Below are 15,853 nucleotides of genomic sequence, written 5' to 3'. Positions count from 1 at the left end.
GAATCCTACCTCTACTGTGCATTACTTCCTTCTACAACTCACAAAATGAAGGGAGGACATGAGAAATGAGGTAGCTTCCGGTTCAAGGAAAAGCAAGGATCTACTTTCAAGCATGAATTCTCGAGGCAACTTCATCGTCAGTCCCGTAGCATAAGGTACAGTCACTCAGAAACACCCATGTACAGGTTCGTTCCCCGGTCCGGGAAGATCCCACATGCCGGGGAGCAACTAAGCCCATGCGCCACAACTACTGAGCCTGCGCTCTAGAGCCCGCGAGCCACAACTACTGAGGCCGCGCGCCTAGAGCCCGTGCTCCACACAAGAGAAGCCACCGCAATGAGAAGCCCGCACACCGCAACGAAGAGAGCACCCGCTCACTGCAACTAGAGAAAGCCCGCGCGCAGCAACGAAGACCCAACGCAGCCAGATAAATAAATAAATTTATTTATTTTTTAATTAAAAAAAAAAAAGAAACACCCATGTCCTTGATGGATAGACTGTGTTCCACTGAAGCCCGTAATTAAGAGACTGATTTTTGCTGGGATCACTGTGCCTTTATAAACAGAAGCAGCCACATTCAAAGTCACATTGAGATTTTTCGGAAGCTCTCCTTCTCATTTTCTAGAAAAGAGGGGCTACAGAAACCACACGCTGGATTTCAGGCTCTAAATAACCTACAAAGATCAACCTTGGATCATTTGGTGGTAACTAACAACATCCCCAAAACACAAACCAAAATCAGCTTACCAAGTTACAGATCATATCCTGGTCTGTCTGCATCGTGAATAATGTAGTGTCCTGCGGCTGAAAATTGGGAATAAAGTAGAATATTCAAAATTATTAGGGTTTCAGGTAATTTGCCAAAAAAGCAACAACAAAGGTATCATATAAATTAGCTCACATGAATTGTGTCAATAAATACATTATAAAGTTCTTTTAGTCTCTTTTTATTTAAATCAGAAAAGCAAAACATGCAGAGATAATTTTTTGCCAGCAGTTATTCTACATAGAAACCTGAGCTAGCAGAATTCAATGATCTGATGAGAGACATTATGTAAAGGGCAGTGTCTTCAGAGGCATCTTTGGTCTGCAGCTTCTCCTCTAGACATCAACATCAAGTTAGAATTTAATGGATCTAAGCTACAAATTTAAACGTTTTAAAATGTTGGAACCTTAATCTTACTATATCACTGAAGTGTGACTTCTATGAGTTAATTATGAGCCATAACTTAAAAACTGTATACAATATATTCATTCAGGATACGAATCCTAAAAAAATCAAGGTGGAGGAAATCTCAGGGAACAGTGATCTCTAGGAGAATCTTCATCAGGTAGCCAGACTTATACCCTCCAAACAGGAGACTGAAAGAATCTTTCCTGGGTAATCTGACCAAAGAAATCCCCAAAGAATTAAACATCAATGGTTCCCCAACAGAAAAGATGAGCCAGTGACATTTGGTTAAAGATGGTGGATTGAACACAGGCAATTACCTCCAGAATCCAAACTAAATAACAATAAGAAAATTAATTTTTAAAGGCATAAACCCATAAGGGTAAAAAGAATGGGAACAAAAACAACATCAACAAAATTCTGAAACTGAAAAGCAAATGAACGAACAGTAGGTAACTTGGGGAACCAAAAACATCTGTACCTTAAGTTGATGTAAGGAATGCCAAAAAGCAAGCCAATTTATTAGTCATAAATCCCAATGGATCAAGAATTAGAAAGATGGGGACCACAGGAAATGGAAATTAGGATGCTGCTAAAGACAGATGAACTGGTTGGAAGTCTATTAAAAAGTACTTAGACCTAGAGATACTCTCATCTACCTGAAAACCAAGCAATACCCTTTCCACCCCCGACTTGAGATTATTTTCAGAGGCTGAAACAGAGGGTCTCTGGACTGGGGGACACACAGGCATGTTAGGAAAGCAGCAGGATTAAATGAAAATTTACATAATAAATATTTAGACATGGGCTCCTCCTCTCCCAACTTCTTCCCCATTCAACTCCCATTACACTGGCAGCCAGGCTTGTACCCCTGCACCCCTGCACATACCCAGACAGGAGACCAGAAGAGTCTTCCCAGGGAAATATGACCAGCTCAAGAAAAAAAAAAAAAAGCCTAAAGAATCTGACACTAGGAATTCCTCAACAGGAAAGATAATCCTACAACAGAATCCTACAACAATACCCATAGTCAATGAGCCCTACCTACTTGTACAAGTCTCTCAGCTTTTCAGTGTCCCCCTCTCATGAAATACGAGGAGACAGCCAAGATTAACAAACATTTAAGAAAAGTTTCAAATATTAAAGGGAGACCGAATAGGTTTAAAAGAGTGGAAGAAACAAAGACTTTACAGGGGGGAAAAGCCCTTTGAAAATTATTATTATTAATACCCTTGGAAATATAATGGAAGATGCTGTATTCATGACACAAGAAGAGGATGTTATTAAAAACCAAATAGTCAGTAAACAAAAAGAGCTCTTGGAAATTAAAAAAATATATAGAAGTGAAAAATCTGTTGGAACAGTTGGAAAGCAGAGAAAGAGAAAAGGGAAAAGCAAAGAGAAAGAATTAATTAGAAGACGAGCTCAAGAAGCCAGCATATGAAAAAGAGAAGGGTTACAGAATGAGAAAACAAAAGAAAGCAAAAGAAATCATCAGGAAGAAAAAGTCCCCCAAACTGAAAGACACAGTCTTAGATTAAAAGGGCCCAGTACAATGTATGAAAATAGACTCAGACCACAGTACATCATTGTAAAATCCTAGAATCACTGGGGTATAAAGATTACACAGACTTCCAGAAAGAAAGAGAAGAAGAAGGTGGGAGGGGTACATAAGGGAGCAGAGAGAGAGAGAGAAAGAGAGAGGGTTTCTTACAAAAGATCAAGAATCAAAATGACAATTTCTCAGTGGCAAGGCTAGGAGGTAGAATCGGGTGGAGCAATGGCTCCAAAATTCTAAAGGAAAACAGTTTACAACTTGTAATATAATATCCAAACTTACAGTCCATTATGTACATGGGAACACAAATATTTTCAAACAAAGAAGGTCACAAATACATGCTTCTTGCGCACACTTTCTCAGCAAGCTACTGGAGGATGTGCTCTACCCAAATGAGGAATTTAGCCCCAAATGAGGACAATCTGTGTCCTGAAAAGAGTGGATGGACAGAAGACAGGTGAGGCAATCCCCACAGTAGACGTGATGGGAGACCCTGTGACAATAGCCGTAGCAGCAAGTTGTAGCCATGGAATCCCCAGGTCAGGCTGGAGCCATCCAGAAGGATAGCTTCAACCTTCAGGAGGATGAAACTTAAAGAATGTTTAATGTTTTAAACAAAACGAGAGGAGATTTCTATAACCACAGAGTATGGGGTTGAATTAGTAATAAGTACCTAGAAAACTAAGCAAACAAACCAACATGCTAACAAACAAGACCCTACAATTATTTCCTCAAAGGAAAAAAAACGTTGGCATAAAAGGAAATGTAAACTTCATGACTTGAGCACTAAGAGCGTCTATAGCATCCTGATAATACCACCAATGATTGGCTGGCTGTCTATGACATCAGTGGAAGGACAGGAAGCACAGAGAGATGTGAACTGTGGCCACAGCAGGTTGAAAGCGCTTTAAGTCCTCATCTTCCAGAGAGATAAGTCCATAGCTAATGCTTCGGAAATCAAGAAGGAGCATTAGAAGAAAGTCATGCACACATATGGGGGTGAAATCAGAGAATCTGCTACAAGGTGTGAAAGTATTTTCCTCTAAGAAGCAGGAAATCAGGGGATGTAAGACGGTCTGAAGTTTTTAAATTTAAAAAAAAACCTTATAAAATGTTGTTACTCTTTAAACTATGTGCATTTATAAGTGATAAATACAAACTTAAAAAATAAGAAATGAATTCTCATGACCCGACCTTTCAAAGGAGTTCTCTTCTATGGAAGAGACATGTTATCATCTCTCTGTGCGTTTGTGTGTTATCTGTATTTGGGTGTAGGTGTGTGAGTCAGTGGGTCTTCTCTTTTTATAGGTAACATGGGGGAAAGTAGTCAAACTTTTAAATGGAGAAATTCTGAATGTTAAAATTCAAAATTGTTCATGTCTAATATTCTGAGAAAAAGCACTCATCACAGACAAGCAGATATTTGAAGTCTCCCTTGAAGAGGTTTTCAGAACTTATTCCATGAACTTGACAGCCACGTGGCCTGCCTTTCACATGGGTTACACTGTCCATCTGTTGGGACATATACAGTGAATGGGACAGTCCACTGTGTGGCACGTCTTATTGGTCAGAGCCAACCTACAGTTTCTGATCTTCCAGTGGTTCCTTCCTGAAGAACCACTGAAGAAATAAGGTTCCGCGTAGTATGACTCTTAGATAAATATTTAGAAGGAGGCTCCTAAAAATCTCTTATATTGTCTGAAGATCCATCTCATTAGTTCAAAACAATCCTATCTCCTCTTTTCCAACAGCTGAACCTAGGAGATCTCTCAGATAAAGACAACTTCTCATTTCTAGTGGAGGCATCATCAGAATTCCATGGTAGAGCTAATAATATTAACAAGAGCTAACTAGAGTCAAGGAGCACTTAGTATGTGCTAGGCTGCTGGGCTAAATCTCTACGTTCACATTTCATTTAATCTTCACAACAACGCTGCAACATTGCTCCTATTACTGTTTCCATTACTGAATTCACAAGAAGTGGGCTCAAATTTTATGCTGATGTACTTAAACATTATGCTATCCCAGCAAGCAGAGGTCCACATTTTTCAGATTTGCATCATTCTCAACAGATGGAATTTGCCAGCAAATTGATTTCTTACCTGGGTGAATCCATTAAATGGACCTCCAGAAGCCTAAACAGAAATGGGAATCAGAGTACGTTATTTTTTTCATTACTTTTGTAGGATTGGTAAATGTCTACTAGACAAGTGGGAAAGTAAAAACCACTGTAAATTTTAAAATAATACAAAAGGCTGCTGTGCATGAAAATGCTTAGGAAATGGAAAAGGCCATACTGTATTATTTTAAATAGGCTGACAAAAAAAAGAACAACATTATTTTTACAATTATTGCTGGTATGTGGCTCAGGGCTAACCAAAGCCCACTTTCTCAATAATGAGAACATGATTCCAGACAAGAGCCATGAGTGGTTAAATAGCTCGATTTTTTAGCCATCCATAGAATCTGGAAGCATTTCCAGTATTTCTCTAAATACATCATTTTTTTTTTTTTTTTTTTTTTTTTTTTAAATACATCATTTTGATGAACAGCTATTATGAGATTTTATAGCTTCCATGGGCCTGGGTAGAAACATTTCATGTGTTTTTACCGGGGTAGAACCACTTTAGGAACAGTAAATCTGTCTGTTTTATATATATATTTAGTGCTTGAACAACAAAAGTGAAAGTAGAAAGAACAAATAGAGTAAATAGGATGGTAAAGTAGACACTCATTAGTTTCCAACACCATCATTCTGCTTTTTGTGTTGTTGTTCCGGGGGATTTTTGTTTGTTTGTTTTGTCAACCTATTTTGTGTTTGGTTTGCACAGATTTCAAGAGGTACATGACAATCTGTCAAGGAGATGAAGCAGATCTTGGAGAAGATAGTGATGGATGATGAAGTCGGTGAGAAACATTAGGAAAAACAGAACCTACAAAAGTCTTTGGCTAGTCTACACTACATACTGGGGTAAGTACCTCTTCTTTATCAGCCTCTATTTCTTGGTACAACAATCCATATCTCTGGTTAGCAATTTCATCTTCAGATAAATCTGAGTTGTTGGTGTCATTGTCTTGGGGACTAGTGGAACTGTCGGTGCTAACATTCTGGGAGGTTCCCATAACCAATGGTCTAGCTATCTCTTGACTCTGTTCCCCACGGCTAGCAATGGCTTGTTCCCCACATACCTCTGCTAGTAAGTCCACCTCCAGCCCTTTCTTGCTCCCAACTGTGTCTAAATGTTCCCAGCAATTATCTAAGCCTCCCGTATCTCTGATAGGCCAGTGACTAATAGAATCAAGGCAACTGGCAAATCCACTTGCTTGGCCATCTGGTATACCAGAGAATTCCAATATATCCGTATTATTCACTGCTGAATCCAAGCTTGGCTGCCAGATTTGGCCTGGATCTGTCCCCCAAGAGTCTGGTTTTGCAATTTTTGGCAAGTTAATGGTATGGCTACAGTTCCCAGTCACTGTACTTTCAGGTTCCTCTATTAATGAATCTTCGGCCTTACACAAACACCAATCTCTTCTGTTTGCATTAGTTCCCAGAGCATAATTAAGATCTCTCCTAGACTGAGCTGCTGCTTCATGTTTTATCGATAAAACAACAGACTGATTTCCATCTCTGTTACTTCCAGGCGCATGTAACACAGCCTCACACTGCATCTCTTCAGCATCTGCACTGCCCTGTGCTGAGTGATACATTTTATCATGGTTAGGAGGGTCAATTACATTTTTCTTTATGTTTTTTCCAGCTAAGAACCATTCCTCTGTGCTGGCATCTTCAGGATTAGATATAGAGTCAGTATGGAGAGGCGGATTCAAAATATCTGTGTGATTGGCAGGGTTAGCTCCAGATCCCTCTATAATTTCACAATTATTTATTACTACTTGAATCCCTTCATCTAGCCCTTGGTCTCTGTCACTCAACTCATCTGCTCTGTCTACACTTTCCACGTCTTTTTCAAATATGTCAATTTTCTCAAGATACTTTTCATTGGTCTTTACACTTTCCTTATACCCAGCACTTAGATCTTTCTTAGTTTCCTCTTCATTGCTTTTTAAGGTCTCCTGGTCTTGCTTTCCTACTGTCTTAAAAAGATCTACTACTCTGTTTCCTGTACATCCTCTCTCTTCAAATTCCTCTGTCCCTCCTAGGGCCTTGACACCAAGAGCTCCAGCCTCTACCTTTTCATATGTCTCCACACCTGCCCAGACAGAATCTTCTATCTTCTGTTTTCCTTCTTCTTCTTCTGACTTTTTAACATCTTCTTGACTTTCTTTGACCAGGCCACCAGTTTCCACGGCTGGTATCTCTGAGTCAGGTAGATCGCAAGGATGCGCCATCTCCAAACAAGCAGCACCAGGCATGGGATTTGGGGGCATTTGTTCTTCTCCACGTGGAGCAGCTGCCCCCAGACCATGCTCACCCTGTCCAGCTACAGTGTGCCAGCCAGCAGCAGGAAGTATCCCGGTGGAAAATCCCAGTTCCTGCTCCGCTTTGGAGAGACATGCAGAGTCTTCCTGCGACCCACCTTGGGTAATTTCCTGGCTGACACTGTCTGTACTAGCATCAGGGCCCCAAATAATTGCACCTAAATCAATCTGAGATCTTTGAATTTCTTCGGTCAACCCACTGTCTGGAGGTTCCTCCATGATCAGGTTACACAGGGAAAGACTTTTTGAAGAATCAGTCTTTAGAGTGTGCAGAAAAGCAAAGGAAAAAAAAAAAACATAAGATGAAATAGATCATGGTAAGATTTGATGAAAAACACAAAGCTCTTCAGTAGGGTAGCACCAGCTACACAAAGCTAGAAAGTATTTAAATTAAATGGTTTAAGGCTAAATCTGTGACTAACAATGCCATAAGAAATAAAAAAAGAGCTCATTCTAGATAATATACCACATATACAATGCATATTAAGTACCGAAAAAATCCAGAATTTTCTGGATATTTACCTACCGGTTGTACCAAATCAGTGCTTGTCTATATGAGTAAAAAAAAGAAGAAGAAGAAATAAGCATAATCGTATGGCAAGAGAAGAAAATTCCGTAGCACAGTAAAATCCCAGGCTGTCCAAAGTCTACATACTGCTGAAGACTTTGGCTTTTATTGGTTTCATATGAAGTTTTGCAACTTGTTTTATAATAGGAATGAGTTTTATTCCACTATTGCTAAGACTATACAATTGAAACATGAAAAATGCCTCTGTCATTTACTAATACCAACAAGGACGTTTTACGGCTATTACATGACTTTTGCTTTAGCAGACTCTGAAATGAAAAGTTTCAAATAAAGAAGCAAGCCTGAGGAGACCAGGATAAGATAAAGCATTAGCAGCCACAGAATCACACAGCATCATGTGCTCTGATACAGTGTCAGAATAAAATCTTTCCCAAACTCATCCTGCCCTTGGTTCTGCCTTTGAAGTGGTGTTTGCATGGAAGATGATCCGACAGACTAACCACTCTGCCTGCCTGAAGGATTTTCCTCTTGTTCCCCCCGCAACCTAGAAGACTTGTCTGCACACAAAGAAATAACACTGAGGAGATAAGATCAAGAAATGTCAGCTATTATGCCCAGGGAGCTTCCGTCTTACAATCTTGTCATCATTACCATTCCTAGCAGGTCTGTCCTCTGAATTAGTCAGCGTTCCTTCTAGATGGTACTTTTAGCCTCTCTATACCCTTCCCAGCTAGGGAACGTAAGGTGTGTAATAGCTCCAACTAAACATATGAAATATTGGAATAACCAAAATTAGCGTTGTCCTCCTAATCTTTAAAAAAAATTAACACAAAGTTGAGGCTAGAATTTTCCAGTGTTCTGAATGTCAATCCATGTATCCCTTTTTGCAAATATCCAAGTAAAACCAGCTCCCTAGAAAAGATGTTTTCGTTCAACATTTTTTAGCTCTTCTCTTGAGAGCTTTCCATGATGCTTTAAGCTCCTGTGGAAGGGAAGGGGATAGTCATCTTTCTGTTTTAAGGGAAGAAAGTAGCAATGTCGCCTCAAAAGATCAGGCTCATGAATAGTTAAATCTACCCAACTTTCCTGTTGCTGTCTCACTAAAAAAGAAGAAAATGTGAACTCAAGTTGATTTCTTAAGACCACGTGACCAAGGGCTTCTCTAAGAAAGGGGTAGACCACGGTCCTACCCCAAGGGATGTGAGGCTCTATGTGGGTGCAGTCATTTTCTTAATTGCACAGATGTCACCACCACAACAGCCTGATTGTGTTTTATTCTTAAGTTTAAATTCTGGAGGTATTCATCCTTGTACATCAGAGTAGCTGAATACATAACATGAACAGTAATATCTACCTTGTATTGACACATGCTAGACATTGGGCTAAATATTCTACAAATACTATCTCTAATCCTCACACAACCCTCTGAGGTCGGCGTCATTACCCTTATTTTACAGATGAGAATAACTGAGGCTTAAAGAGTTTTAGTAGAAGTTGCTCAAAGTCATATTGTTGGAAGAACTAGAGTCTAGACTCTAGGACTGTGTGACTGTGTGACTCTGAGGTTCCAGGACTGTGTGACTCTGAGGTTCAAATCCTCATTGACTGATAAGCTTCATTGAAAATAAGAATGAAAAAATGGTTCCCTGTGTAGAGTAGCTCGTCCTTCACATTTTCTCATCCATACTTTTTGTGTATTCTATAAGCAATAACAAATAAGCACGCCTTCACTACAAAATTTCCTCTGGCCACCGATAATCACAGGAGGATGCATAAAAGGCAAAACACTGAATTCCTGCTCACCCAGGAGTCTGGCACTGACATTCTTTTCCTCACCTTTGTTTCCATGTGCAGGTAAATGCTTAGAAATCATGAGGGAGCTGATGATCGTTCTAGGGGACTACGTTGTCATCAAAAAACATCTGGGTCTTCTTTCCATCACAGATGAAATAACATATAACAAGGTTCCCAAATGTCTAGCAATCCAGATACACCAAAATACAGGGTTCTTAGTTCTCTTACCGTCCATAGGTCCCAGGGCAATGTCTGAAAGCAAACAGAGAAACAAAAATACCATTAACAGACAAATCCCCAGCATGTAAAAAACACGGAGATGACAAAAGTTCTTGAAATAAAATCATAAACATTTCAGAAACACTTGGTACGGCACTGTCCAACAGAACTTTCTTTGGTGATGAAAATGTTCCATATCTGTGCTGTCCAATACAGCAGCCACTAGTCACATGTGCTACTGAACACTTGAAATGTGCAAGTGGAACAGAACCAAATTTTAATTTTACATTCTTATATTTAATTTAGATTTAAAATGTGCACATGTGGCTAGTGGCTACCATATTGGATAGCATAGGTCTAGTCAATCTGCTTTTTGCTCTGTGAAGTGAAAACTATACCTGAACTGTGATGAATGGGTTTACATTAACACACACACACACAGACACACACACAATTAAAATGAAGTAAACAAGATGTCCAGAAATCAGAGTTTATCACATCTTTGAGGAAATGCAGGTCCTAACCATTGCTAATGCTCTTTCCTCTCCCCACCCCGCCTTACCAAATTCAAGACGATGCCCTGTTAATGGTAAATGAATTCCAGAAAAATAGTTCTTCAGTATGTTGAATTAGACGATAACACACAGCTCGATTAATTGGCAATCGTGCAAATTAGCAGGGTGCCCCCTAAGACATGGGTGAATTACACTTACTACTGGCATTTTAATTATGAAGCTTATTGATCCTGGGAAATGAATCCAGATGGTTTAAATAACTTCCACTGTGTGGGGAAAGTGGGGGACACTTTCTTATTTCTTTTGTGACTCAGAATTACAGCTAAGACTACCTCCTTTGCTGCTCATGACTAGAATAGATCCATGTTTGCGCACTTATTTTGAATCTCTAACTGCGAACAGAAAGTTAAGAGAGCCTGGTACTCACATCTGAAGAATAGGACACTTTCCAGACGGGATTATGGATGTCTGGTTTGGGTTCTGTACTACACAGAAGATGGGCCCTGTGGTTCCAGCTGAAACCTCCCCCCACCGCAGTTGGTCCAGACCTCCTCTAATGGTCCCACCCTGCAGCTCTGGGCAGCCTGGTCGGTCTCTGGGTTAGCACCCACTTGTAGAACGACTAAGTGTAGAACAGCTCCACTGAAAGCCAGTTGGACTCCTCCTGCACCTTATATGCATTTTCTGATTCTCCAAATGGTTGATGCTTTCTTGCTTCACAGCCCCTTAAGAATCACAGCTCCTAGAAGCTCCTACACATCCCTGCATAATGCAGACAGAACAGGTATTTTCTCCAAAGGAAGGCAGCAACGGGAAACGTGTTTATCACTCCTTCCGATCATGAAAGGATGTGTTAGCTCGTGTGGACACTGCAGACATCACAAGGTGAGGTGTTCTGTGAGCAGCAAGAACGCAAATTAAAACATGGGGTCAGATGGCTAAGATGAGTGCGGATTACAGAGCCTGCCCTACCCCTAGAATGCTATTTAGATCAAGTTTAGCTGTTAGAGTCCAGGTCTGGTTAACTGCATGCACCTATATAAACAGGAGTCAGAATGCATTATTAGTTGAAGATCGAACCCCACATTGTAGAGATGAAGTAGCTAGGATTAAGCTGCATATTTATGCTGGGAAATGGCTGAAGTGGATGACTAGTATGAAAGCTGTTGGCCATAAACATCACATGTCTCATCTGCTTGGAATATGGAAATATATTCTAAAATAACAGCCACTGGGGTCTTGTTCACTATAAACTCAAACTTCACAGAACGTGGCAGCAATTCACAATCTGACTGTATCTGCAAACTGTCTTCACAGACGTCTAATAAAGCAAAACTCTGGATCTCAAAATAAAATAAAATAAAACACGGGGTCAGGCGATGGGGAAGGGAGAGCATTTTGAGTGAAGGGGAGAGAAGGTAGCAGATTCTAACAGCTCTGTGCCTCTTGTTATCTCAGCCTACACGTTTCTTCTTAGCCAAAGAGGAGAGATGTGGTGAGCGCTGGATCACAGGACAACTCTGCGGTGAGGTGACTCAATTACAGCCACTGGGAAGTCAGAGCAGTTAATCACCTGGCCCGAGGGAAGGACAGAGGGGCACACACAGCTTGCCCTGACGGCAGTAATACATTTCCTCCAGAAACTGAGACCTTTGAAGATATCACCAAGGGTATTTTTTGTTTGTTTGTTGAATTCTGAAAGAATCTCTTAGCCTTAATTTCCATGATTCATGGCTTCTTTTAATCATGAATTGACAGAGAAGAGGTTTCTCTCCTGAGTCAGACTTGCAGACAGAAATGCTGTGGTATCTCACCCCCTGATCATCTCAGCAGCCACTGTGGAAACTCTCTTCCTGCCACTGAAGTAATAAATGTTGGAGGGGAAGGCAGAAGAAGTCCCTTGAATTCTGCTGGCTTTCTATACAATGCGAAAGCTCTGGAAAGGAGCTGTTCTGAATGATACGTACATTCATTTTCTGCTTTGCTTGGCCACCAGGATAGAATCGTCAAACTTGCTGACAATGACTACATCAGCATTTTCCAAAGTGAGTTTTACAGGCCATTCCCATGAATGTTAAGACCGTTTCATTAAAACAGATTTCTGGGGTCAAACAAATTTGGGAAACCCTAAGTTAAACAAATCTAAACAGTTTTTTTAAATTGTAGGACTTCTTGGAGCCCTTAATATTCTAAGGCACATCACGAATATCTTAAAAGGGAATTAACAGAACTTCCTGAAACGTTCATCTAAGAGACCCATTTTTATTTTTGTTTGCCAAGTACCTTTCCGACCAGTGTCTAACCTACTTAATTGCCTGCTTTGTTGATGTCTCAGATTTTTATTTTTATTTTATTCCAATATCACAACCTGGAGGCCTGCAGAAATCCAATCACATTCTGGAACAAAATATGGATTAAAGAGGAGTTTTATTTATTGAGGGTCACAGTGAGCTGTCTGTGCCCCAGGTTTACTGTATCAAGAAGGCTTCATGACCAGGAAGTTGAGCTGGGTCTCACTTCCTAAGCTGAGTTTTGCAATACACCGTGATTCACTAATTTGAAGTACATTGTAGCATCCTTGGATTTTTCCCAAACTCAAATGTGAGGCCCCGACCACATCAAAACTACTGACGTAAACAATTTCCGGGTAGCAAAAATTCTGAGTTAACTTCCTTCCATGAGCAGAGACAACTGTGAAGTAGCTATATTCCAGGGGAATCACCCACAGGTCATGACAGCATCCACCACCAGTAACCCTCTGATAGACAATGAGATCATAATAACTACTGAAATGGGGAAAATGTTGAGGGGGAGGAAGTCGTGAGCAGGGGTAAGCTTGGATAAGCAAGGCCAGTTCTGCATCAAGCCATGATCAAGAACACACAGGCCATCATCACCATCAAGTTCAGAACTATCAATACCGAAAACAAATTCCTTTTGGGGCAAAATCTCATGGTGATTTGAAACATGCCTTAATTTGCAAAGTATGAGGAAGGAAAGTAGAGAAAACAGTAAGAAGATTAAACCCCAAGCCCAAAGAAACAGTCTTATTTTGGGAAGCCATAAAATGTATCATCCAACCCCAGACACTTCCGAGTACAAATGTGGTTCTGTGGAGTACCATTCTGAGACGGATGATTCCTGGCAAACTGGAATGTATGTTAGCCCAGCTCTGTGGGTAGGGTAGAGAAAGCTAATGGTAGGGGAGGTTGAGAATAATTGACAGTGATCAAGTCCTCTTTCTACCCTTCCTTCCCATTAGGAAATATTCGTCAACTGAAAAGAAAAGTCAACAGTCACGTGAAAGGGAGAGGGGTCAGCGGAATGCCTTACTGAGCTTGTTAAAGTTTATGAAATATCAGCCCCAAACATCCAAAAATCCACTTGGTACCTGTGACATCGGTGAGTGGGTTACTCCAGCAGAACCCGCAGAGGGCATGTCGGGCTTGAAAGGATCAAAGTCCAGATCCAACAAGGTCTCCTCTTTCTTCACCTCAGGGACTTCATTCTGTTAAAACAAAACAAAACATGCACGAGCTTGAATCTGATCAGACTTCATGATCTATTCCATGTATAACCCTCCAATTTCAGCTGATACCCCAAAGCACGCTTTGATAATTTACCACTTAGCTGGCTCATCCATGGGCTCCCAGAGTCACTACTTATGTATGATGAGAGGCGAAATAACCACCTCCAGCCAAGTACCACCTAAGATGCTCAGGTACATGGCCCAGGCTCCAGTTCCTATCCTTTGTTCAGCTCCAAGTCCAGGCAACAAAGAGAATGTCCAAGGAATCCAAGGAATCTCCTTCTCTGCCAGCTCAGAAAACTCAGGTCAAGATTTACAGAGGAACAAGTAGATAAGGTGGGCTAAGGCTTGGACCCGTTACAGTTACCCACTGCTGTGATGCCCCCTAGGAAGCTAAGATTTAAAAAGTAAGGGGGACTTCCCTGGTGGCGCAATGGTTTAGAATCTGCCCGCCAATGCAAGGGACACAGGTTCGAGCCCTGGTCCGGGACGACGCCACATGCCGCAGAGCAACTAAGCCTGTGAGCCACAACTACTGAGCCTGTGCTCTAGAGCCTGCGAGCCACAACGACTGAAGCCCGTGTGCCTAGAGCCCGTGCTCCGCAACAAGAGAAGCCACCGCAATGAGAAGCCTGTGCACCGCAACAAAGAGTAGCCCCCGCTGGCCGCAACTAGAGAGAAAGCCCACGTGCAGCAACGAAGACCCAACGCAGCCAATAAATAAATAAATTTATTTAAAAAAAAAAAAGGCAGGTATTGTTGTCTACTGTGATCTCACCCCACCTGCCTCTTCCCCTCAGAGGTACCCCACCCCTGGTTTCAGTTATCATGTGATCCACTCTTCATCCATAATGCTGTTTGTCCCAACTGTGTTTATGAGGGAGCGAAAGAGAGAAAAACACGTCCCCCAGTTTTCAATGCAAAATGAGCTCCTACCCCAAGAACATTTTTAGATTAGAAAGAAAACCAAATAGAGAATGAAAGTACTGTTATAACAATATCAAAAATAATTATAGGGCTTCCCTGGTGGTGCAGTGGTTGAGAATCCGCCTGCCGATGCAGGGGACGCGGGTTTGCGCCCCGGTCCGGGAGGATCTCGCGTGCCGCGAAGCGGCTGGGCCCGTGAGCCGTGGCCGCTGAGCCTGCGCGTCCGGAGCCTGTGCTCCGCAACGGGAGAGGCCGCAACAGTGAGAGGCCCGCGTACCGCAAAAAAAAAATTATAATACTGAGCACTAACATTAGTTCATTTACTGTGGAAGGCAGCTATGCTTACCACTATACCAGCAACGCACATTTACTGTGAGATCATGACATAGCATGGCCTTGAGGTTGGTCTAACCCAGACTCAGGTTACACAGTAAAGGTCAAAGCTGAAATAAGCCCTCAGAAACTGTACCACAGCGGAGAGAATTGGGGTCAGTTTTCACACAATTCGAGTTACATATGTTTGGTATTTGATATAAGCTTCAATTCTGACCATCTGTTGCCTAGAAATTGAAAGGGCACAATGGATAAAGTATTATATAAAAATAGAGATGTTTAGCAAAAAATTTAAACAGGAGTTATTTTAATTAATGTTGATCATAGGCATAAAACTTAAAAATTCAGAAATGTATGAAAAGCCTGGGGGCAGAACAGATAATACATTTTTTTTAGTATATCCACACTCCTTGTAGGAGGAAATCTGCTTATATATCCTGCTGTTAGTCTTGAATTATCTATTTTGCAGCACAATTATTCCTCACATATACTTTTAAATTTGACACGGATAATGCTCTTCTGAGATCTCTCTTTCTTTAACAATTACAATCACAAAACTCTCAACAGATTCCCTCAGCCCCTATTCAAAATCTGCATGAGTTTTGTTTTTCATCAACTTGTATACTGGTACAAGTTATATTTTTAAGATTTTGCAAACACTTAAATTACATTTAGGATGCACACTGCTCTAACAACTTGACACATATGAACATTAACTCACAGGAATGCACTTTGTTGTCTTTAAAGAATTACTTTACTGTATTCCCCAAACTGCATTTAACCTGTGCTGCGAATCCTTAAAAAAAAAATCAAGAGGTAGATCATTTCAAGAGGC

At 41.0% G+C, this 15,853-nt stretch overlaps 1 protein-coding gene across 2 annotated transcripts in view; it reads right to left on the bottom strand.

The window, feature by feature from the left end:
* The window catches only part of AMPH (amphiphysin), a 183,361-nt gene that overhangs the window by 29,797 nt on the left and 137,711 nt on the right, over window positions 1-15,853 (bottom strand). For both annotated transcript variants that reach the window (XM_033862882.2, XM_073809541.1), the window contains exons 12-16: window positions 13,621-13,737; window positions 9,724-9,747; window positions 7,699-7,722; window positions 4,832-4,864; window positions 748-804 (exon numbers count right to left, since the gene is read on the bottom strand). In XM_033862882.2, coding sequence (XP_033718773.1) covers window positions 748-804; window positions 4,832-4,864; window positions 7,699-7,722; window positions 9,724-9,747; window positions 13,621-13,737 — 255 coding nt within the window. The remainder of the gene's footprint in view (window positions 1-747; window positions 805-4,831; window positions 4,865-7,698; window positions 7,723-9,723; window positions 9,748-13,620; window positions 13,738-15,853) is intronic.

The sequence above is a fragment of the Tursiops truncatus genome, chromosome 9, assembly GCF_011762595.2.
Source record: "Tursiops truncatus isolate mTurTru1 chromosome 9, mTurTru1.mat.Y, whole genome shotgun sequence".
Lineage (NCBI taxonomy): Eukaryota > Metazoa > Chordata > Mammalia > Artiodactyla > Delphinidae > Tursiops > Tursiops truncatus.
Note: the sequence above shows the minus strand (reverse complement) of the source record. Positions and strands in the feature narration are given on the sequence as shown.